Source organism: Acanthochromis polyacanthus, chromosome 7 (genome assembly GCF_021347895.1).
Source record: "Acanthochromis polyacanthus isolate Apoly-LR-REF ecotype Palm Island chromosome 7, KAUST_Apoly_ChrSc, whole genome shotgun sequence".
NCBI lineage: Eukaryota > Metazoa > Chordata > Actinopteri > Pomacentridae > Acanthochromis > Acanthochromis polyacanthus.
The window spans coordinates 6,086,595-6,111,122 of NC_067119.1; the positions used below are offsets into that span (position 1 = coordinate 6,086,595).

Here is a 24,528-nt window from a genome sequence, read left to right on the forward strand (position 1 = left end):
GTTTACTTACTATTTCATTTCACAGTGGCTTTTAAAAAAAAGATCTGACGCATCTTGAATCCTTTATCTGGGTCCAGGTAACACTAATTGGTTAATTAGGTTACTAACAATTACTGCTATACACATGTGGGGAGTAATGACAAATATATGGCATATATCTTGATAATTTCAGATACTATTTTCCCTCTAACTGGTCTGATCATGAAATAGATATTGCATTTCATTTTATCTGGTTTTACAAAGGTTTCAAGGCACTCATAACTACATTGCAATATTGTTCACTGGCAGGTTTTTTTTTTTGTGGGTCTGGAAATACAAACGTTTGCACAGGAACTCCTTCATTTTTCACAAATATAAATGATGATGATGACTGAGAATGATGGAAAGCAAGTGAAGCAAGTGAAGTACCATAAGCAGGTATTACACTGAATTTTATCTGGTTCTATACAGGTCTTAAGGTACTCGTGACTAATCCGCAATATTGTTCACTGGCAGGTTTCCCATGTGGGTCTGAAAACACACACGTTTGCATATTTTCCACAATAACAAATGATAATGATGGAAAATGATGGGAGAGCATTACCTGGACAAGTCAAATGATGAAACCATTTTGTAAAACCTGATATAATTACGTTAGCCTCTACAGCAAACACTTAATCCAGCTACAGTACTGTGTTGGTAAAATAACCCGCTGTCTCAGGTGTGTAATTAAAATGTGAGTCGGGTCAATGGGTAGCTGATGTAGAGTCAGGTTTACGAGCTAGCCTCTTTTTAGCATTGGCAGTTAGCTTACCCGGTGATGCTGTTAGGAGGCAGAAAATCAGGCTCGACGTCGGTTGCGCTGAATAGCGGCGTCCCCGAGGATCCGATAGACCGCGGGAGTCAAACTCGGGTGATGGAGGAGTGGCATGCGGGCGTCACGGTGCGCGTTCATTCACGGACGAAACGGACGGACGGTAGTTTTTTCGCTGTCGGTCGTCCTCCGGTTCAAACAGACACACAGCAGCAGCGCGTGCAGGACGTGGAGCGCTCTCAGCGGTGACGTCGACGCTTCGCTCGCTGACGTTTCGAGCATAGACTGTATATACAGGTGGACGAGTCGCCCCCATGCGACAGAAAGGAGGAACTGCAATAAAATCACTGGATAACATCACAGTATAATATCGCTGTATCAATATCACTGTACTGTTTCAGTATATAATGTCACTGGATAAAATCGCTGTATAAGGTCACTGTAGAATTAAAATTATAATTTTGCTGTAGTGTATCACTCTATACAATTTCTTTACTAAATCACTGTACAACATCACAGTATCATTCACTGTACTGCATCTAATATCGCTGGATGAATTCACTGCAGTGTATTACATTATGATATTACTGTTGTGTATCACTGTATTATATTACTTTAATACTGCTGTAGTATATCAGCTGTACTACTACTAATACTACTGCATAGTATTCCTGTAGTGTAGCTATAGCATTGTATTACTGTACAATATTACTGTAGTGTATCACTATAGCAATAATATCATTACTACTGCTACTACTACTGTATAATATTACTGTATTTTGTTACTCTATAACATCACTGTACAATATCACTGTACAATATCACAGCATAATTTAGTTGTAGTGTGTTACTGTATAATATTACTGTATAATCTTACTGCATAATATAACTATATAACATCACTGTATGATATCATTGGAGCAAATCAGTCCAAAAATGGTTAGATTTAAACCTGACAAATGAAACATCCTCAAGTTATTTCAGAGTAAACTGAATATGGCATGTGAGTCACCAGGCTCCAGGCAGAGTAAGGTCATCCCACAATTTATGCATGTTCAGCCTATAATTTGCATTAATATCACATTGAGTACAGGCTCACCCCTCTCCAAAGAGTCATAATCTAAATCTAAATGAGCCATGAGGTAACTAATAATGTTTTTTTTTTTTTTTAAAAAAAGCATTCAGATCATATAGAAGTGAATGGTTGAATGGACATAAAGTGATGCCTGTACTACAGGTGGGCATCCTGAGTCTGCAATTGTCTTATGAGATTAATCTTAGCAGTAACTCCACATTTTTAATCAACTGAGGATTACATTTTTTATGAGCTTATTATACTGCAGATGGGCTCTCGTGTGCTTCTACATGACAGTCTTATAAATGACTGTTTGGCCTGCTGGCTAGAAAAGAAAATAAATTAACGATGCGCTGTGCCTCTGAAATGTGAGTAATGGTTTCAGCCTAATCTTGAAGGTTACATAGGTTTGGAGAAAAACAAAACCAGTTAAATTTCTATTATTAGAAACTAGAACACAGCATACCTCCTGCATGATTAAGTCTTTATCTACCACGTTTAATAGAGCGAATAAACATTAGGTCACAACCTTTATAGTATATATACATAATCCGCATAACACTCTGAGACTTAAGTGTACATTGTACTTTTACTATGTTTACATCATTTTGTAATAAGTCTGACCAAAGAGTGGGCTCGTCCGGGATTTGAACCCGGGACCTCTCGCACCCAAAGCGAGAATCATACCCCTAGACCAACGAGCCATCTATTACAAGTCAAAACTTCATGGAGAATTTCACAAATTCTTTCTAGGTACCTATTTTATATAGTGTCCATTCGCTGTATCGTGGTTGGCGTTGCGGATTAGTAAATGTGAGATGTTCGGCGTAGATCGTATGTTAAAGAGCCGGTTCACACCACAGTAAAAGCACAACACCGACTGGGGGAAAACTGCACATGCGCGGTGAAGAAAAGATGACGCATCAACCATCAACTCTCCGGTGAAATATATATCTTCAAATGCTTCCAGAGTATGCCCAAAACACCCAAAATTTAAAACAAATTGGCTGACTACAAATTATTTTCCTTGACCCAGCCGAATGCGTGGAGGACCAGGAGCAGACCAAGGAGCTGGAGGAGTCTGGCAACCAACAGCAACGTTCGGCATCAAACGACGACTGACGACAGATTTTATAGGACGCCAGGACCTGATTAGCTGGCCCCCACCTGCACATGATCTGCTGATTAAAGATGACACACACCTGGACTCCTCATCAGCACAGCACACACCTGCAAAGAGAGAGAGAGAGCAAGGCTGAGGGAAGAGAGAGCCCTGCCACAGCTCACTGCCTAAGCTGTGGCTGTAACAAAACATGTGACTTTGCATGTTTTAACGCCTTATTTTGCAAAGAAATTAATACATTCTTGCCATCTGCAGATTGCACTTTAAAGAAAAGAGCCTTTATTTGTCACGTTTAAAAAACAAGACCATACAGACATTATTTTTGTTTTATTAACCAAAAAAATATAGCATTAATTAAATACGTGTGTAACGAATGTAAATAAACAACATGGAAATTAAAAATACAGCCGTATTAATAGAAGTAACTGAAAATAAATGATATCGCGATACTTCGGCAGGCGGACGTCGCTTTGATTGCGGAAGTATACAGATGCTGTTGTAGCTCGGTGAAGCTGCCTGGCTCCTCCTGGACTCTGTAATTTCATCCTCTTTTCATCCAGCTGCATGTAGCTTCTCCGGGAGCTTCAGTTTCACGGCTCGATCAGGTAAGAATGAACTCACACGGGTGTTTATCAGCTGGTTGACTGTTTGAAACTCGTAGTAGTCGGTTAGTTACCGTTAGCTAAGTTAGCGCGGCTAATGCTACGCCGTTGGGAGACATCGATCACTTCAGTGACAGCGACAGATATCTGGATATCAGGAGCGTTTCAACTGGTAGATATCTCTCTGTGTCACCGACAACAGGTCAGTGGACCAGAGTGTTTCTAAATGAGGTGAAGTAATTATTGTGTCACTCACCAGTGGAGCTGAAAAAGGCCCAAAGCTTCGCATTTTGTCAGTTATACCCACAGACTGAACCACAGGCTCTTTGAAGACTGAGCCCTACCCAAGATTTTAACCCGATAACTGCACCTTTTTCAAGCTTTTTCAGACTGAAATGAGGATAGCATGTGACACACTGTGCTTAAGGCAAAGTGAGGTCCTCCCACTTTCTTTCTATGTGTTCCATAATAACATCAAAGTGACAGCAGACTAACCAGATCGGTGGTTCTCAAGCTGTGTGGCTTGGAATTAGTTTAATTATAATGATTTACAGAGCTGTAATTACACGTAAAGGTGTCTTGGAAACGCTTGTTTTCATACATTTTGGTTAATATGAATTTGAGTGTTAGTTTACCCATATAGTCAATACACCAAATACATCATTATTAATATTCAGAGCATATCTGCTGCCTTTGCTCCAGACAAAAACAAACACAGAAAATTAGGTCCATAGGCTAATTATAGCCTATTTAACTGCAACAGCTATCAGTAAAACAGTAAAATGTGTCTTGAATTGCACAAATTCATCAATTGGCTGACAGCTATTAAATTAAACTGCAATTATCTTGAAAATCGCTTAATTATGGTTGAATATTTACCTGTTTCTCTGTGACAGTAAACAGAGTATCGACTGATTGTGGATTTAAAAAGTATATATTTGGGAAACACTGATGAATGTTTTTCACCATTTTCTGTCATTTTACATAATGAACAACTAGTCAGTTAATCAAGAATGTAATTGTCAGATTAACTGGTATTGATGATAATAATTACTAGCAGGCCAGGGTTAAGGTTAGGCTCATTCTGATTACATAACATACTTGAATATAAAATAATGAGTCATATTTTATAACGTACTGATATGTTTTTATATAAAATTTGAATCATTAAAGTTAAAAGTAACTGTGCCTGTCAGGTAAAAAGCAAAACATTTCCTTCTGTAATATACTCTAATCAAGTAATGTGCCATATATTGAGACACTACCAAAAGTACATCAAAACTGCGCATAAGCAAAGTACAGAATGATGTTCAGTTTAGTCATAACCTGTTGCATTAGATCCATTTGATGTTACCAGTCACATGTTTTAATTGACAGCACTTGGAGTATTGTATTTGGGGAAAACAGCAAAAACGTAATCACTGCTGACTCAATATTTACTCTAAATGGCAACCACAAGTGTCCAGTTTCTTGTTGTTTTGTTGGCTAAACTGAGGCTACAACTGTTTCGGCTGTCAACACTTTAAAAGACAAAGACAGCAGATAAAACCATGCAGCGTATAACTACGTCCTTCGCTGTGCTTTTATCAGTGCCACACCTCTGGAGCTGTGCTGTTAACAACTGGGCCTTTCTTTACGTAACGTGGGGCTGCGCCTGCTGGCCAAGGAGCTGTCATGGCTGAATCAATACGAGCCATCTGACCATTAGTCAGCATGCTGACAAGCTCACATTCATTCTGATTTGATCAATAGGAAAGAGGAGAAAACCACAAGTCAAACTGAATGGAGCCTCCCTGCAGAGTCATTGCTTTTTTTTATTTCTACGTATAGATTTTCAGGCTCAGTCGTGGCCTCAACACCAGCTGGGAAGAGAGGGACACTGCCTCTTTGTATTAGTCAGTACAGGATACTGTTTGTCCTGCACACTTATAGAATTAATTTACTTAAAGCATACTTTCCACTGATGTAGTTCAGAATTCATAATGAGTCTTTTTTCATCAACTACTCAGATTTTTTTGTGCGTGTTTTAATTTTTTATTGCGTTCCTTGGTATTGGAGTGCTTGTTCAATCATACAGTCTTACATGGAAAGATTTTGGTTTTGAGTGGACAATTCTCAGCAATCATGATTGAAACTGCAACTATTAATGGATAGATACATGAATGAAATAAATAGTCAGTTCCTTTAATATAGAATAAAAGTCAACATGTTTTTAGCTTCTTAAATGTAAGCATTTCTTGGTTTCTTTCCTTATTTTATTTCAGTAAACTCACTATCTTTTACTTGTGTGCAAAACAAAACATTCAGACATGCCGTCTTGGGCTTTAGGAAACACTGATTGACTTTTTTCCCTATTTCCTGACGTTTTCTAGTACAAACAACTAATCGATTAACTGAGAAAGTTGTCGACGCTGATAATAGCCATTAGTTTCTGGCGTAGTCATGATGAACCATTCTGGTTCTGGGAAAACACAGTAAGCCTGTCCCTGATGATCTGAAGGCTCTGGATGCTTCATTTTCAGATAATAAGTCCAGGATGTGTTTCACTGCTTTATAGACCAGGGGTAAGATTTTGAACTCTATCATTTGACCAACAGGAAGCCAATGTAGTGATCTGAAGACTGGTGTGATGTGGTTCAGTTTCCTGGTTTTAGTTAGGACTCTGGTTTTGGATCAGTTGCAGCTGATTGATTAGATAAATAAATGGATTAAAGCGCATTTAAAAGGCATTTTCCACTACATGGATAGCAAGACAAGATACCTGGAGGGCTACAATAAGACTTGGTCTGTGAGAAAGTGAAGATAAGATAGGATAAGATCTACTTTATTCATCCTGGAGGAAATTATTTTGCCAGAGTACAATAAACAAAGCTTAGTAGAATATACACAATTACACAGAGGTTAGTAGTAAAATAGAAATAACACAGAATGCAAAGTACAAAATGCAAAGTTTCTAAAAGTGTTTGTGTGAAGTGTCTAGAAAAAACAAGAATAAAATAAAAAATAAGATAACACAAGTACAATATGTAAACTGTGAACTAATACTAATAGCAGAAAATGAACAGAAAGTAAACAGATGTATTCCACTCCAAATATTACACTTGAACAATGATAATACAGATTGTAATTATAGTTTAAGTTGAAGAAAGCATGACTTTTTGTTATTTTAGATTCACTGACAGGCAAAACTTACAGTAACCCTTTATTTTCACGTTGTCGCTAAGAATTGAATAATAAATGCGAGAGGATGCTGAGCAGTTTCCTGACCGGCAGCGTGCATGACCCGCCTCCGTGTTATCAGCGCAGCGTTGACCTGCAGATTCCACCGTCAGCCGTGTTAAACCCTCAGCCTGTTTCTCCAGTCTAGCAGGTTAAACTGCTGCGATGGCGGATCACACCGACGTCAGCCTGACGCCGGAGGAGAGAGTCCGAGCTCTGACCAAGAAGGGGAGCTCGGTGGAAGTGAACGACGACGTGCCGCCGCGCCGCTACTTCCGCTCGGGCATGGAGATGATCCGCATGGCCAACATCTACACGGAGGAGGGCAACATCGAGCACGCCTTCGTCCTCTACAATAAGTACATCACGTGAGTGTGTTCTTCAGCCTGCTTTCACATCTTCAGCTAAGTTTGGGGTTCCAACTAAATGAGTTTGTCGAGTCAAGTTTACACAAAGTATTTGTCTTTCTCATTTTGTGAAAAAGGCTGAATAGTTTGGCAAAATCATTTCAATCAGAAATTCAGGTCAATTCAAGCATTTATTTATCCCCGAGGAGCAATTAAAAAGGTATAAAGAGCAGCATCAACAAAGAACAGGACAAGAACAAACAGAACATCGGACAATAAAACCGACACAAAGTTCTACATTTAAAAACAAAGGTCTATAATTTTTTTTTAAATTCTCTAATTTAATAACAAAGTTCAATAATTTCAACAACAAGAAGACGTTAACTCGACCTTGTGAGTGGTGAGAACGAATGTCTGTGTCAGGGCTGCACAATATTGGGAAAAACTCACATTAAGGTATTTAGTTTTTCTGGAATATGTAAGAAAAACACAGGAATTTTCACCAGATGACTCAAATAGCTCTATTTGAAAATAATTATTTCTTGTAGAATTATTTGGGTGATTTGTAGATTTAGATTTGATTTTCTCATAGAAATTTAAATATTTTAAAACGACAAAAGCACTCGGAGAGCACAGAGAGTTCAGTCGTATCATTTCTGAAAGATGAAATCTTTACTGAAAAATGACTTTACACTGAGCACAGGCGTGTGTTATGCATGTGTGCATTATGTATGGATACTGAATCACGTGACCTAAATATGTAGCGGGCAGCAGGACTTGATGGGACTCAGAAACACCCCCACAGTTTAAACATTTGTTCCTTGTGTCATTTCTGACAGATAAGTCCTCAGTGGTGGATTTGTAGTAGGATCACAATCATGTGATCGTCAGAAGGCAGCTGATGTAGTGTTCGCTTGTTGTCATGGTTACAGTGACGCAGTTTCGCTATCTCACAATGATACAGAAATCTACAACAAATCCGTGGATCCAGACTATAAGCTGCATCACTGCCAAAATCTAATCACTTGGTCCTTGTGTCATTTCTGACCTTAAATGAAAATTTCATCCAAATCAGTTAATCTGTTTTTGAGTGATGTTGCTGACAGACAGACAGACAAATGTACACTGATCGTCAAAGAACTCTGACATTCCTGGAGTGAAAAAGAAAACTGGAGCCTTTCACATGGTGTTTAACTCTGGCAAAGGCGTCCAAAATACTTTTTTTGATCCGGACAGCATTCAAATCTGACTTTGCAAAAACAGCTTTGTGGAGCCGATTTAAATGAGCAAACAAATGAGTTGTCGCCTCGTGTGGTGCAACAATTACAAGACACTGTTAACATAGTATATTGTTTTTGTCAGCCTGAAATATTTCCATTAAAGTGATGTTGTGTTTCTTTTGGCAGCCAAATCTTCCTTTTCAGTGTTTCTATCCTGTTTCTCACTCTTTTTTTGCTGCCACATGCAGATCCTGACTCGGCAAACTCTATTGCTAAACTAAAGTTAAACACAAACCTCTGTCTGAGAACCCTGAATTCAGAATACGTTCTGTTCAATTAGACAGACTTCTCTACTAGATTAGTCTCGTGAAATAAGAGCTGCCCAAATTTTTATTGTATTGAGCAGCAAAAATAAGCTGTAGCATGATGTGTGTGAGGTAAACTTGCTAAAGTGTTAAACTGAGCCGCATTAGTCTGTTCATTCTTTAAACGGTAATTTTACTGGTTTCCACTAAGTAAATACACACATATCCATCAGTTAATGATAAGACTTTTATTTCTTTTCACTTAGGCTCTTTATAGAAAAGCTTCCCAAACATCGGGATTACAAGACCGCTAACATTCCTGAGAAGAAGGACACACTAAAGGTGCTCATTCACTGTTTAGTCATTTCCTCTACAGTCGGTTTGTGTTTAAGTGCGACTTTAACGTTGTCTTCGTTCTGTTTCTCCTGCAGAAACTGAAGGACGTTGCATTTCCTCAAGCAGAAATCCTCAAAAAAGCTCTGCTGAGAAGATTTGAACAGGAATATGCACAGTATCTTGTCAAAAAGGTAAACATTGTTTCATGGATTTACAGATTTATTTACCGCCATGACCTCCTGCTTTTAGCTTGCTGCATTTATACGCATTTGGCAATATGTTAAATTTACCCCTCTGAACCCCAGAACACACCGGCAGGGTTGAAAAGCATGCTGTCTTTAAAATAATGTAAATTTATTCTAATTAAATATTGTTAAAAGAGAAAGAATAGTCAGATATTTAACTTTCTCACAGCCCTAGAACTACTCATTTGTCATGAAACATAACTAAATCTAAGTTTAAAATCAGTGAATTTAAATTAAATCTCTTTATTATCCAGGTTTCAATATTAAACTTCTATAAAATGTATTGTCTGTAGTCTGTGACAAAGAAAACAGAGGCAGACAAGTATGGAAACAAATTAAAAATGTAAATAGTTAAATATTTAAAGCATCTGCAGCCTCAGTTTTTCCAGCGTCGGTAACACCTGTGGGCTCGTAAAGATACAGCACGTATTAATTCCAGGTTTTCTCAGTTTTTGTACAATAAAAAAATCTAAGAAACTCAGCTAGACTTTTTTCTTTTCATGGGATTTATGGTGTCATAACTGTGTCGTACTGCACAGAAGATATTTCTGCGCTCTCTTCACTCTTAGTCCTGGTTGTTCTGTTTCCATAGAGGTGCAGAATTTTATATTGCAGTGAAAAATGAGCCCACAGTGAGGAAAAAATGTGACAGAATAGACAAATAAAGCCCAGAAACTGCTTGGGGTTCAGAGGGTTGATGCACATAAAATAGAGCAGATCAAGAAAATAGATCCAAGTTTCAGACAACAGAAGTATTTTTAAAACCGTACATACATTTAGAGTGCAGAGAGCACTGTGCCCTGTTTTTTTAGTGTATTGTCCACAGCGTACATCAGTGAAACATTAACCAGCATCAATAAATCTGCACACCGCAGTTCATTAACAAACATGTAAACAGAGACAGCGACTGTGAATAACTGCGTTGATTGAGGCAGATTCAATATTAGCTCACAGGTTGCATGAATTATTGTGGAGGAAAACATCAAATCAGAATCAGAAAGGTTTATTGCCATTTGGTTTTCACAAATAAGGATTTTGAGTGTAGGCAGGAGCATTCAGTGTCTCAGAAAAGTGAGTACACCCCTCACATTTCTGCAAATATTTAATTGCAGCTTTTCATGGGACGACACTGAAAGGCCTCCTCTGGATCTTTCTGCAGCACTTTTCTGGGGATCTTCTAGCTACGAGGCGACAGTGCTAATCCCCTGTGTGGCCCCACAAATCAAACCCAAATGTTTGATTTAATTTCATTGATTTGTGTTTAAATTAGGATAAAAATTAATCCGATTGATGTAATCTCATATTACATGGGATGTATTTTAACCTGGAAGGGTTTATTCTGGGCTCTTTCAGCCCCTGGAGTATAAACTGAGCAAAGCTAAGGTATACTTTGGGTTTAATCTGGCCTGCTACACACGGATCAAGTCAGTCTTAGTTTAAGCACAAGTCAGAGACAATACAACAAGATATTATACTGAAGGCTGTTATACAGGAACAATTCAAAGCAACACCAGCTGATGTGGAGGTTCTTTCATAATGTTTTGCTTTAATTTTTCTTAGTTTTCGATTCAGTTTTTCCTTTGATTTGAACTTTTTAAATTGTAATTACCTCAAAGTTAAGTTCTTTCATCATGATTTGCTTGCTGAGTATAGGTCTTTGTAAAAAAAATAAAAATTCCTTAATAAGTTAACAATTAAGACTTTAACATGCTTAACCCTCCTGTTGTCTTCGTTTACAGGCACCAAAAAAATATTGTTTTCTTGGCTGAAAAACATCTGCAAAAAAATTTCTCCAGATTTCTGAAAATTGGCAAAACCTTCAGGAAGAAAATTAAAAGTTCACCTTAAAAGTTTATTTATTAAAAAAAAACTAATTTGGCAAGAAATACTTGTAAATATTTTTTTAAAAAATAAGTGAAAATGCCCCAAAAAATCCTAGTAAATCGGTAAAACTTTCAAAAAATTCCGAAATAAATCATCTAAAATCCAGTGAGTTTTGCTGGATTTTTTTTTTTTTGTGAATGTTCTTAAAGAAAATTTTTTTTAACGTTTCTTTTTTCCACCAAAAAATGTTGAAAATGTGGACACCAGAAATTTCACTGTGAAAATATTTTTTTCCACATTTTCAAACTTTAAAACAGGTCAATTTGACCCGCAGGACGACACGAGGGTTAATCTTTATGTGTCAGTAGGTGTAAACTGGTCTAGGCCAGAGTTGGACCGGTTTATACCCGGGTATACTTTGGATAGGGGTTAATCTGACCTGTTACACCTGGAAGGCCGGGATGCTAATCGGGGATCTTCTAGCTGCAAGGCGACAGCTAACCACCAAGTCACTGTGCAGCCCTGAGAAAGACCAGAATATGGATCAATGTGAAGCTCAACTTGTGCTCCATGTGTTTGCTCAGAAAGCGGAGGACGAGGCCTTGGCGAGGGAACAGTCCAGGCAGAGAGCGCTGGACGCCGAGCGGGAGCGAGTGGCCGAGATGCAGCGGCGCCAGCGGGAGCAGGAGCAGTTCAGTGCCTTCGAGGAGATGATCCGCCGCCAGGAGCTGGAGAAGGAACGCCAGCGGGTTCTCCTGGAGTTCGCCACGCCGGCCGCCCCTTCCCCGGACGCGCCCCTCCTCCCCGGCATCCAGGGCCCGCCGCTGGTGTCCCCGACCCCCCCGCAGAGCCCAGGTGACCTCTCCGGCAGCAACAACCACCAATACAATCGTCCCCCGGCCACCATCGGCACACCGGGGACCGCCCCGCCCACCTTCGACCGCTCGCTCAAGCCCGGCTCTCTGGTCAGCCCCGGGAACAACAGTGAGTTAACGTTTGTTTGGACACGAGGGGGGCAGGCGCTCAGAGGATTTAAATGCTGCCCTTCGCCTCTGAGCTGCTTTCTTTCCCCCCTGACCTACTTAATTTCCTGTTTACACCATGCCTTGTTTCAGAACATCACCAGAATCTAACTTTTCCATTCAGCCTTTGTCCGTTCCTCTTCATGCTTCTTCCAGATACAATGGTGGACGCCCTCCGGCAGCTGGCCGTCCCCGCTGAGCTGTGCCGGAGCTTTCTGAGGCTGGCCGAGGCAAACACAAGCCGAGCTGTAGAAACTTGCGGCATCCTGTGTGGCAAACTGGTAAGACTCAGAACAGAGCGGCTGTGTTTCCGACTCCCTTTAGGAGAAGATTTGCCACAACAATCAGCCCATTTCTATAAAAGATAAGCTATTAAAATGCTTCTCATCGTGTCTTTAAATCATCAGTGAAACTACACATTTACCACAATAAAAAGACAGAACCTCCCTGCTCCGGTGCTTCAGGATGTGTGCTTTAACCCTCCTGTTGTCCTCATTTACCGGAACCAAAAAATATTGTTTCCTTGTCTGAAAAAAATCCTAAATTCAGCAAAAAATTCTGAAAATTTGCAAAACCTTCAGGAAGTAATTTCCAATAATTCCTTAAAAGTTCCCTTTTAAAGTTTTATTTCAAAAATCCCCCAAATATGGCAAGAAAAATCTTATAAATATTTTTTAAAAAATTGTAAAAATCTTCCAAAAAAAAAATCTAAAGTGATTGCATATATATCAGTGAAACTTCAAAGATATTCTTTAGGAACATTCACAGAAAAATCAACCAAAATCCAGTGAATTTTGCTGGATTTTGGTTGATGTTTTTTGTGAATGTTCTTAAGAAACTTTTTTTTAAACATTTCTTTCTTTTTCCACCAAAAAATGTTTAAAAATTTCCCGAAAATATGGACATCAGAAGTTTCACTGTGAAGGTATTTTTCCCCCCCACATTTTTAAACTTTTAAACGACTCAGTTTTAACCCGCAGGACGACACGAGGGTTAATTCTGTAATCGTCAGGCTGTGGATATTACTGGAATGTGGATTTAGCTTTTAAATTAAACCGGGACGTCAGCTGACTCGCCACCCCAGAGTGTTAGAGGATAATCTGACACTTCTCTCATTGTCTCACGACTCCTGTGGCCTTTCTTTGAGTTATATGGTTAGCCTGGAGCTCTTTTTGTTTTTTTTCTGAGCATGACTGAGCGGTTTTTGCCAGCAGCGAGCCACTCCGACTTAATTCTGTTCACACGGCGTCCTTGGGTAACATTTTGGCCGACGGCACACGATGCATAATTTAAAGCAGTGTGACAGTGTGACAGTGTGACAGTGTGACGCTTTCTGTGTTGGTTCCAGACCAGGAATGCGTTTACTGTGACCCACGTCATCGTACCAAAGCAGTGTGGCGGACCGGACTATTGTGACACGGAAAACGAGGAGGAGCTCTTCCTCATACAGGACCAGTACGATCTCATCACCCTGGGCTGGATACACGTGAGTAAAATGTGGCCACAGCTGTCGAAGAATCACTGTGTAAACCACAAAACCAGTTGTCCTGTAGGGGAAAAGAAACCTCTGTTAACTCATACTATGCCGTCAAATTATGATGTTCTCAGTGCAGCTAATTTGAAATTAGTCATCTTATGTTTTAGAAAATTAACCAAATCTAGTCTTTAAATTGTAATATTTGATCAAAATCACTTTATTCTTCACATATATGAATAAAATATATATTTAAAAAAGAGAAAAAAGCAGCAAATTCTTCCAGAGAGAAACTGGAACTGTTTAATTTTTGGGGTTTTAAATGATTCAGTCGATTATCAGAAATGCTGTTGATTAAAGTCAGTCGACTTTCGGCCGTAGTTCCAGTCACTCTTGTTCAGAATCACTTTCACCGAAGTTCTTTAACCAAAGAATTATGATCCTGTAAAATAACTGACGCATCGTCTAGTGATTTTTATCATTTTGGGGCTTTGAAAACTTTTATCTTTAAAAAAAAAGGCAAAAAAATCTGCCAAAGATTCGTCACCGTCCTGGAGCTTTCGGTCACTTCACATGGCCTTCATCCACATGAGCCGATGAATTCTTAGACTCTTTTGCCTCATTTAAAATTAAAATTTGGACAATTTCAGTAGAAAAAAACTGTCACATGGCAAAAATTCAGCCGCTATTCTGCTGAACTGTAGACTTTATTTAGATAGAACGGAGAGTAAAAAAGTATGGAAGCAAATTAGAGAGAATCGGAGCAAAATAAAACATTTTTGATCAATAAAATAAATGCAGAGTGGCTCAAAGGCTGCATACAGAGGAGCAAGTTGTTGTAAGATACATTTGGCATAGTGAAGCATCCATTTCTACATTTGGCCTGTAGAGAAACAGTAAGTTTGTTGAAGTTGTAAACTTGTAAAAAGTAAAATATCCGTAGGATGTGGAGCCACTTTTTTCTGTTAGACCTGTTGGTTCTTGGAAAAATGTCGCTCTTGTTGATTCCAGGTTTTTCAGTTTTGTAAAACAATGAAATTAAACCTTTTTTCTGTTCGTAGAGGTTTTAAAGCGTAAATATTAAAGGATTTATAGTGTGTAGAGTCAACATTTTTCCCAATATCAAACCTGTGGACGCTTGGAAAATATTTGACATGGTAATTTCAGGTTTGTTAAAGAAATAGTCAAAGAAATTCAACTTCTGTTTTCAATTTTTGAATGATTTATGGCATCATAACTCAATTGTAGTGCACAGATTGATGCCATTATTGACGTAAATTTTGGCAAATAAATAATCTAAGAAATTCCACTTGAATGTTTTAAGATTCAAGATTTTTGACTTGCCATTTTTACGTTAGTACGTAGGAATTGTTGTGAAGGGCTCTCTTGGAGTCAAGTAAAAAAGAAAAAAATCAAAATAGGAAGCACAAAAATTTCCAAAACAAGACACTCCTCCAAAATATGAGAAATAAATCTGAACGCTGCAAGGAATTAATAATGTACTACCCAAGAACATGCAGGAGTATGGCACATACATCATATTACATGGGCATTCTGATGGTGTTTTACTGCTTAACAGACATTTGTAAATTCTCTCTGGAACCCTCTGGTGCAGGATTTTATATTGCAGTGACAAATGAATCCACAGTGAGAAAAAATGTGTCAGGAGGGCTGAGCAGTGTGACTTTAAAGACTTAAATCAATACTACAGTATTAAATGGACTATTTCTTCTATATTGAGATACATCATGATATAAAAACTTTCTGCAAAATCACTCAGAATGTGATTTAAATGTAATTAAATCAGGAAATTGGTACGGAAAGCATGTTATTTTACTGTGTGGAGTTATAAAGAGATGCATAACTGTCTGTAATAATGTTACAGAATTAAAATTACACTCATAAAAATGACAGTTATTCTAGTGCTGTAATGAGGATACATATTTCACACATTCTTCTGTAGGATCCTGTTTGATATGTGTTGGATAAAGTGTTTTATCCTGTAATTAGAGCCTCAGAGAATGAATCAGGTGTTGAGTTTGAGCCCTTTGTACATCAATAGTTCTGTTACAATGAAGTCCAGCTGAGAAACCGATCCAAATATCAGACTTTTAATTGTTAAAAACCTCCTTTAATCGTCTGTTTAACTTCATTTTTGACTTCACGCTTCTGGGTACAGCAAGTGGTTCTAAGTTGCTTTGATTAAATTCCACTGAAGTTATTCTGCGGCACATTTAATGATATTCAGCTGTTAATTATTAATGAGAGGACGAGAGTTATTCTGTTATATTCACATCGTACTCTGGTTCAGGGCTTCCCTTTATGTCCTCGTGTATTTTTAAGCATAATAATAATACTTGTACCTTTAATTTTTGTAGTTAACCCTTCTGTTTTCCTCATTTACAGGCACCAAAAAATATTGTTTCCTTGTCTGAAAAAAATCAGCAAAAAATTCCCCAAATCTCTGAAGATTTGCAAAACCTTCAGGAAGAAAATTCAAATAATTAATTAAAGGTTTCCCTTAAAAATTAAATTTTAAAAAGTCACCAAATTTGGCAAGAAAATTCCTGTAAATATTTTCAAAAAATGAGTAAAAGTCTTCCAAAAAAAATCCTAAAAATATCTAAAGTGATTGCATATATATCAGTAAAACTTCTAATATTTTCTTAAGAACATTCAGAAAAAAATCAACCAAAATCCAGTGAAATTCGATGGATTTTGGTTGATTTTTTTTCTCTGAATGTTCTTAAGAAACATTTTAAACATTTATTTTTTTCCACCAACAGATGTTAAATGATTTCCCAAATATGTTAAAAATGTGGACATCAGAAGTTTCACTGTGAACATATATTTTTTTCCCACATTTTCAAACTTTAAAACGAGTAAATTCTGACCCGCAGGACAACACAAGGGTTAATAGAACGTGTTGCTCGTGAATCAGGCATTTTTTAGACAAACTTGCACTAAATATGGAGATCATGATGCAGCTTTTTTTAGTGAAATTCTATACATGTTTTTGCTCTGAAATCCATTAGACCATGTAAAATGAGGTCTGCCCGCTGTGTTTTCCAGACTCACCCCACTCAGACGGCCTTCCTGTCCAGCGTCGACCTCCACACTCACTGCTCCTACCAGATCATGCTGCCTGAAGCCATCGCTATCGTCTGCTCGCCCAAATTCAACGAGTGAGTCGGATCTCTGCGACCGTCAGACGTGAGGGAGGATCTTTGTCCTGCGCTGTGAGATGCCGCTGTGTGTTTTCTGAACTTTCTCCGTGTGTTTTTTTTTGTTTGTTTCTCCCAGAATCGGCTACTTCAGGTTAACGGACCGAGGGACAGACGAGATCTCCACGTGTAAACAGAAAGGCTTCCACCCTCACAGCAAAGATCCTCCTCTATTTACAGTGAGTGCACCAATGGGAAGAACATCAATAATTCAATTAATCATTTATTTCATTCACCAAAAACAAATACAACGTAAATACATATGCAACAAAAAATATTTGAATGGAAGGGTGGCAGAAGGAAGTTCAGAACTTATGAAGTCTGCCCCCTAACATATCAAGCCTGTCACTAGCAGTTATTTTTCCTTGTTGACTGGAATAATCGATGAGTTGTTTATCCCTAAAATGTAAAATGACGTCCTAAAATGTCTAATTTTGTACATTTTTATTCCAAATATATTCAGTTTAGTGTCATAATGAAGGAAAATATTGACATTTAACAAGCTGGAAACTTTCTTATTCTTAAAAATGACTCAAAATAATTAATCAATTATGGACGTACTTGCTGATTAATTAACAACTGATTGATTAATCAATTCATTTTTGCAGCAATAATTAGATTAAGATGAGATTAAGTTGACACTACCTTTGAAAAGTTTGTAGTCACTTAGAAATGTCCTTATTTTTGAAAGAAAAGATTTTTTTTCAATACGGAAAACATCAAATGAATGATAAATCCAGTCTAGACGTTGTTAATGTGGTAAATGACTATTCTATCTGGAAATTTTTAATGGAATATCTCCATAGGGGTACAGTCAGGCACCTAAAGTAGTGTTCACTTGTTGTCATGGTTACAGTGATGCTGTCCTGCTATCTGGCAATGACACAGAAATCTTAAATCCGTGGATCCAGACTATAAGCTGCATCACTGCCAAAATCTACTCACTTGGTCCTTGTGTCATTTCTGATCTTCCCTGTAAATTTCAACCACATCCGTTAATCCATTTTTTAGTAATTTTGTGCACAGATAAACAGACAGACAAACGTACGCCGATCGTCACATAACTAAATAAAAATGGATTTTTACCACATGGAATCTTGAAAGCCTTTCTTCCAGGGAAAACGGCACGACGCTGCTTTTTTTGTTTCTTTTTGATGATAAAACTTATTTTACATCATTTTTTTTTTTCCCCTTCCAGCATGCTGGCCACGTCACCATCACCGACGACACCGTGTCCATGATGGATCTGCGGTGATTTTCCCTCATTCATCAGAACACTCACGGACTGTTTTATCAAACTGCAGCTGTTTTACTGGAGGAAACACTCATTTTATGTTGAGGACGGTACTGAGCGGACGCCGGCCACAAGTTTACCATTTATATGGACTTCAGTTGCTCTCAAAGGGAGCAATGTTTTGTTCTTGTTGTTTTTTTTTTGTTTTTTTTGCTCTGTAAGAAAAAAAAATCCGCATATTATTGCACTTTCCAAGCAAACAAATCCTATCCACTTTAATGGACCGGCAAACCTCTGGCTCTTCTACCCTTCTGTTCGTGTCCGTGTGTGACGTTGTTCTTTCCTGTTCAACTTTTGTTTTCTGTTACGAGTAAATCTGCGTGTTCGTGTCCGGTAGCCCAAACCTTTGTTTCACAACCGTCGTCAAAGTTTGGTCCTGCTTGAAAGATAAAGTGCCAAGGACGAGAACATCTGCCTGTCGTTGAGTTGTTCGTTGTGTAAAATGAAGTTCAGTGGAGCTTGTAATCGACTCTTCGTTCCTTTAACTTTCCGTCGTTAGCCGTTGAAGTGCTGCGGGTGATGAGAGAAGTGAAGCCAGTTGTAACTCAGGTATGCAGGCAGTGCCGCCACCGCTGCTGCTCTGTATTATATTTTTTATAAACCATCACTCCAGAGTATCCTTTATCTCAAAGGGGTTTCCTTCTTTCTGACTTCTAATTCCTGCTTCCAATGGATCCACCATTTACACATTTTTATTTCCCTTCTCTTCGAGGGTTTAAGGGGGTTGGTGGCACCTGATCGACGTGTCGGTGCGACAGGAAATCTGAATGTACCTTCTGCCACACTTTACTAACCTCCTGCCATGGTTCATGCCTCTAACCATCGTTTTGTTTGCTCCCTTCTCTTATTAGAAGTAAATGATTAGCCATGATTACCAATGAAATGCCAAGACAAAATAAAACTTGTAGATGAATTCATGCTGCATGGTTTCCTCTTATTTGTCCACATGAGAGAGAAAAAGAAAAGAAATCGACACCAAATATACAAATTTAAACAAATATGATGCCATAGCTGTTTTGGTGTAATATGTATATTTGCACAGGAATAGGAACTAAACATAAAATTTGTACTTTTCAAGGGTTTTTTCTGAAGGCAGTGTCTTAATTCACACACACACTATCGTTCAAAAGTTTGGGGTCACTTAGAAATGTCCTTGTCTTTGAAGGAAAAGCAGTTTTTTTTTCGATGAAGACAACATTAAATTGTACAAGAAAACTGTCCGACAGTCGCTGTTTTAATCGAAAAAAATAATTTCCTGCATTCTCTAACATTTTTTCCTGGTGTAGTATTCCTGACTTTGAGTGTTAAGGTTCCTTTTGAAATAAATTTGACAAATTTAGTTGTTTTAATTGTAATTTTAGAAAGTATGTCTTGTAAATGAACAAACTTGTACACTTAAATGTTTTCCCATAGTGTATATGATGCAATATACATTCACACCCCTGTATGAAAAAGCATGAAGTCAAGAAAATTTAACACATGGAACATGAATTAATACAATGATAGATGCACACCCGAAGGATATCTTCTGACAAATATTTTTTTTCTTGGATATTTTTGCTTATGAAGAAACGTTTTTCTCAGCGACTTCAAATTTACAGAAACGCATCAGTGATTATTTTCTTCAACAGCAAATTCCACTTTTTTTGCTCCATTTATATCTTTATATTGAATGCATGAAAAATAAAAGTTTTAACCTTATTATAAAGCAGTCACACCTACAGGAAAATGCAAACAACCAGTGGCTCCAAACTGAATGAATCCACAACGTGTTTTCTGCAACAACAAATTGTCACTGTTATTCCTCCATTAATGCCTTCAATATATAATCATAATACAAAGCTCTTTTCTCTCACAGTATCTCTTATAAATAAGTAAATAAATAAACAAACAAACGTGTTATTTCATTTCATCAGTATTCCTTCAAATTTAATTTCATTTAATTACAGGCAGATGCAAAATGATTGGAAGTGCAATACACCAGTCTGCCTGTTGGTGGCAGCAGAGCGCCGCTGTTACAAATGAGCGCCCTTAATCACAACGACGACAGAGAGCATAAACAAGAAGTCCGAAGAGGCTAACAGACAGCTTGTGTGCTATTGTCGCTTTATTCCGTTAATTCACTGTGGATAATCTGTGAGACCAACACAAGAAGTCAAAATGGGAAAGCGACAACACCAGAAAGACAAAATGTAAGTATCAGAGTTTTTCTTTACCCCTGAAACCTTGTTAATGTAGTTAACGTTAGCTTGTAGCTAGTTAGCTTCCCGACGTTAGCTCAATTCTGGTGAGTTTAGCTTGTTCAGTTTTTGGACGGTTCATAGTCTTTCTCGTTTGTTTACTTGAGTTTTTTTTCTTCTTACAGGTACATCACATGTACAGAATACACCCACTTTTATGGAGGGAAGCGGGCAGGTGAGCTTCTCTTTCGTTCACGTTTTTAGTTAAACGTTTATCAGAGTAAAGCTGTTTAAATTATGTAAATGTTAGATTTTACCAAAAACGTGCTTAGTAGACACCACAGTGAATCTACATTTCACTAGTTAACAGTTTATTAAGTACACCTAACTTAAAGTAATGCAGGTAACTACAGCACAACCACCCTGTCGCTCATTGCTTTTTTCTCTCTACAATGTTATATATTCTTTGCTTTTAAGGTGCCCTGCGACCACCTTTCATACATTTTGATGTCTTGTAGTCATGCAAATTTGTAATGTTTGTTTAAATTCCCACGTAACGCACACTGGGTGATCTTCTGTTGTCTTAAATGTGCTGTGCAACTAATGACGACTTGATTTGACTTCAGGAACTTACCTTGTTCAACGTTTTCACATTGAGTTTTTACTGGTGCTGCTACAATTCCAAACAAATAAATGAACTGGCTGCTATTCAGATTGTTGACTAATTGGTGCCAGTCATTTTACTAAAAGAAAAAATCAAAGTCTTTTTAAATTTGAATATTTTCTTGTTTCTCTAAACTGAATGTGTTTGAATTGTGGACAAAAAGCACATTATTGGACGCTATCAGGGGCTTTGGGAAGCAGTAATTGATATTTTTCATGATTTTCTGAAATTTTATAGACCAAACAATGAATCGTATTTTCAAGAAAATAACATGCATTTTATGTGACATCAAAAATAATTGGTAGTTGCAGCTCTAGTTTTCGCTCAAGTTATTCCAGAGACTCGGTGGTTTGTTTAGCTGTTGACTAATATTTTATCCACCTTTTTATATCAATAAGTGTAAATTCTGTTAACTGCAGCTGCCAGAGTTACTGTAATGTTACCAAAATCATGAAGATAAAATTAATTGTTGGAATGTGAATTTTTTAGCCTAAAGAGGTATAAATGTCCAGTACCTCACAAGTTGTTTTTTTTTTCCTTTTTAAAGCAGTCTTTAGTTTAAAAAAAAAAACAAGTAGATAGATAATAGTAATGATATATGTGTTATGAAATAAAATATAAAATGGTTTTGTGTGACAGAAGTGCTTTTTATTCTGCTTTTCTATCCTATTAATAATCTTACGGCTTCTTGTTATGGTCCCAGGCCTCATGGGAAACACTGTTATTATTTGTTGAACTCACTTTTTGCCGTTACACAAATACGCTACAAGGACACCGGGTTAATTTCAGAAGCACATGGGGACGTGTGTGTGTGGATAGCTAACTGCTCAGTGTGTGTTGGTGCTGCAAACAAGATATCCAGCACATGAAAAGACATTTTCAGCTTTTACCGACTGTGTGAGAACAGAGCGTTCTTTCTGGCTGCTCTCTGTGTTTTCCTCCAGTTGTTTTTGGGAGATGAAACACCATTTTCAGCATGACAATGTTGTGAAAGTAGCAGATTCTTTAGTTGTAATTCTACAGGTGGAGTCACTGTCAGACATGCACACGACTTACACCGATCAGTCACAACATTAAAACCATCAGCCGCTGAAGTGTCCAGCATTGATTTTCTCCTAATATTGCAGTGTTCTGCTAGGAAACCTTGGGTCCTGGCATTCATCTGGAAGTTGTTTTGAGATGTACCACCTACTTAAACATTGTTGTAGACCAAGAACACTCCTTTTGGGTAACAATAGAGGCTTTTAAAGCAGTTTTCCTGTCTATCAGCATCTGTCTTTGTCTACTGAGCAGCATATAGTGTAATTATCTGATGATCAGTTTCTGAAAATGTCTTTAAAAGTCAAGCAGATGTACGGAACTTGATGCCATTTAATTTATTCATTTTTGCTTCATGTTTTCACTTTCCAGAAATCCCACAGGCAAACTTCAGACGACTCCCGTTCGACCACTGCAGGTAACAGGAGTCTGGTCACGATGTTTCACCAGGAATTAATTACATAGATATAAAAGATTGTCATCTTTTTGTCTCATTTTGTTTTTCTCCAAACATTTCAGCTTGTCTCTTCAGCCGTTTGAGTATCCTGTCTGCACCGAGGACGGCGTCGTCTTTGATCTGCTGTAAGTGGATGATGAGTTTAAAGTAAATGTTTTCTGACTCTCTATAAGGGACATGTTGCCTTTCAGCTGTCATTGAGTGTTTATATAAGACCCACAGAAGTGAAGTAAACTAAAGAAGTGATAATTGTGATTATCTTGCTAGTCTCACAAACCAATCAGATGCCGCCTGTGTTTTTATTCTTGTTTTTCCTGACTCTTTGTGGGTCTGTAGTGCAAATATGTTCACGGTAATGCATATTTGTTGTACATCTTATACTTTGGTTCTTCTGTTCTGACCTAAAGATGAATTATTTTCTATTATCTATCTGTCTTAGGAGCATCGTTCCGTGGATTAAGAAGTACGGCACCAATCCGATCTCTGGAGAGGTAAGAAAACACGTTTATTTATCATTTATTTATCACCACTTCTAAAAGGTGACTCAGTCTGTGTCATTTCAGATCTCCTCCTGCTTGTCAGGGTTTTGTTACTGATCATTTCCGACTCAAATCCAAGCTCTATAGTTTACTTTGGATGAATTTTAAGGATTTAAAATGTGTTCAGACCTCGATATTTTTGTATTTTTACTGCCAGAAAAAGCACTTTATCTACAAAGCCACTTAAAAAATGGCAAAAAGCTGGAACCTTGTCAAATTCTAATAACGTTAGATGCCTGTAAAGTTAGTGAAACCTTGACCAGAGGTTGTAATATTTATAGGAAATACGACTGCATCCATATATATACATTGACAGTAACTTTCTGGGGCCTCAGTGCGACCCTCGGTTTAAAATTTTGCATTTAATTTTCTTTCCCAATAGTCAATCATGTAAAAAATTGCCTCTGCTGTAGTTCTTAAACTAATTAGATCCACCTAAAACAATTTTGTCTGTGTCATTAACAAAGCTCAAGTCTCTGGGAATTATGTTTTTGAAGATATTTCACCTAATTGAAGCATTTGAGGCCCGTAAATGAGGACGACACGAGGGTTAAAGAAACATTTTGTGCTATTTTAGAAACTTGAGTTTTTCTTCTCTTTCACAGAAACTGGAGGCGAAGGCCCTCATCAAGCTGAACATCGCCAAGAACAACGACGGTAACTATGTTTAAATCTGCCTCAGCTATGAAAGAAACTAGAAGCGCAATGAAGTGAAACTATCTTCAGAGTTAACACATCATCAGACTGGGCCAGCAGGTGGGAATAAAAAAGGTCTGATCTCGCTGCTCTGCTGTTTCTGAGTTCAGCTGGAGAGAGAAGATTGGACTCGGAGTGTTAGAGGACCATTTAGGTGAGGGGGGGATAAGGGGAGGCGATGGTGGTATAATTCAGCCGAGAGCACATTACGTGAGGTTCTCGCTGGCTTCTGGAGATGATGAGTTTTCACCCCGTGGCAGCAGATGGAGGCCGACTCAGCTCTGCTCTTTTTGTTTTCTTCCAGGAAAGTATCACTGCCCCGTTCTCTACAACGTCTTCACAAATAATTCTCACATCGTTGCCAACAAGGTCACCGGGAATGTGTTTTCTTACGAGGTGGGTGAACTCCTTTCTCCGCATTGATCCCCAAATACCTCGGCAACACAGATCGATGTCTAAAATTACTCGCACAAACACGACGCCCAGCAGAGATGATATTGATTCTGATAAGTCGCAGATGCTCGGCCCACATGGTCTCACAAGATGCTGACTGAATTGTTCGGCAAATGTTTTTCCACACAAACCACGGCTTTTATTATCGCCCAGCAAAACTGCGTTTTCCGGAAGGTATTGTTTTGAGCTGCATGGTCTTGCTTGCTTGTCTGTAACAATTTGGTTTCCGTGCGATAACTCGATAAAATATTGATGTAGCCTCACCATATTTGGTACACAGGTGTACCATAATAAGACACAGGTCAAGTTCGTATTTGGTGACCGTGACCTCATTTTCAAGGTCACAGGGGTCAACTTTGTCACCGGGCGGTCCAAGTTTGGTAAAACTTCTAGTTTGT

The 24,528-nt window shown here is 38.1% G+C and overlaps 3 protein-coding genes, 1 long non-coding RNA gene and 1 other non-coding gene across 5 annotated transcripts in view; 2 read left to right on the forward strand and 3 right to left on the reverse strand.

Moving 5' to 3' along the window:
- Nucleotides 1–1,038, reverse strand: part of slc39a14 (solute carrier family 39 member 14) — a 50,894-nt gene extending 49,856 nt beyond the window's left edge. The window contains exon 1 of the mRNA XM_051950937.1: nt 794–1,038. The gene's annotated coding sequence lies outside the window, so the exon portion shown is untranslated. The remainder of the gene's footprint in view (nt 1–793) is intronic.
- Nucleotides 1,039–2,345: 1,307 nt separating this feature from the next.
- Nucleotides 2,346–4,800, reverse strand: LOC127534821 (uncharacterized). Its single transcript, XR_007943398.1, has 2 exons — nt 3,850–4,800; nt 2,346–3,098 (listed from the first exon to the last, which is right to left on the reverse strand). It is a non-coding gene; the product is annotated as an uncharacterized LOC127534821 (long non-coding RNA).
- Nucleotides 2,501–2,572, reverse strand: trnap-ugg (transfer RNA proline (anticodon UGG)). The gene has a single exon. It is a non-coding gene; the product is annotated as a tRNA-Pro (tRNA).
- Nucleotides 3,093–19,016, forward strand: LOC110956856 (STAM-binding protein-like A). The gene is made up of 10 exons (XM_022202595.2): nt 3,093–3,596; nt 6,956–7,180; nt 8,951–9,026; nt 9,116–9,211; nt 11,674–12,073; nt 12,268–12,392; nt 13,460–13,597; nt 16,658–16,770; nt 16,889–16,988; nt 18,008–19,016. Exons 2-10 carry the CDS (start codon nt 6,978–6,980, stop codon nt 18,062–18,064), a joined length of 1,308 nt encoding a protein of 435 aa, XP_022058287.1. The 5' UTR covers nt 3,093–3,596; nt 6,956–6,977; the 3' UTR covers nt 18,065–19,016.
- Nucleotides 19,017–20,124: 1,108 nt separating this feature from the next.
- ppil2 (peptidylprolyl isomerase (cyclophilin)-like 2) overlaps nt 20,125–24,528 on the forward strand; it is a 50,147-nt gene continuing 45,743 nt past the window's right edge. The window contains exons 1-7 of the mRNA XM_051951037.1: nt 20,125–20,295; nt 20,469–20,518; nt 22,358–22,403; nt 22,505–22,567; nt 22,882–22,933; nt 23,587–23,638; nt 23,982–24,073. Of these exons, the coding sequence (XP_051806997.1) occupies nt 20,264–20,295; nt 20,469–20,518; nt 22,358–22,403; nt 22,505–22,567; nt 22,882–22,933; nt 23,587–23,638; nt 23,982–24,073 (387 nt within the window). The 5' untranslated portion in view covers nt 20,125–20,263. The remainder of the gene's footprint in view (nt 20,296–20,468; nt 20,519–22,357; nt 22,404–22,504; nt 22,568–22,881; nt 22,934–23,586; nt 23,639–23,981; nt 24,074–24,528) is intronic.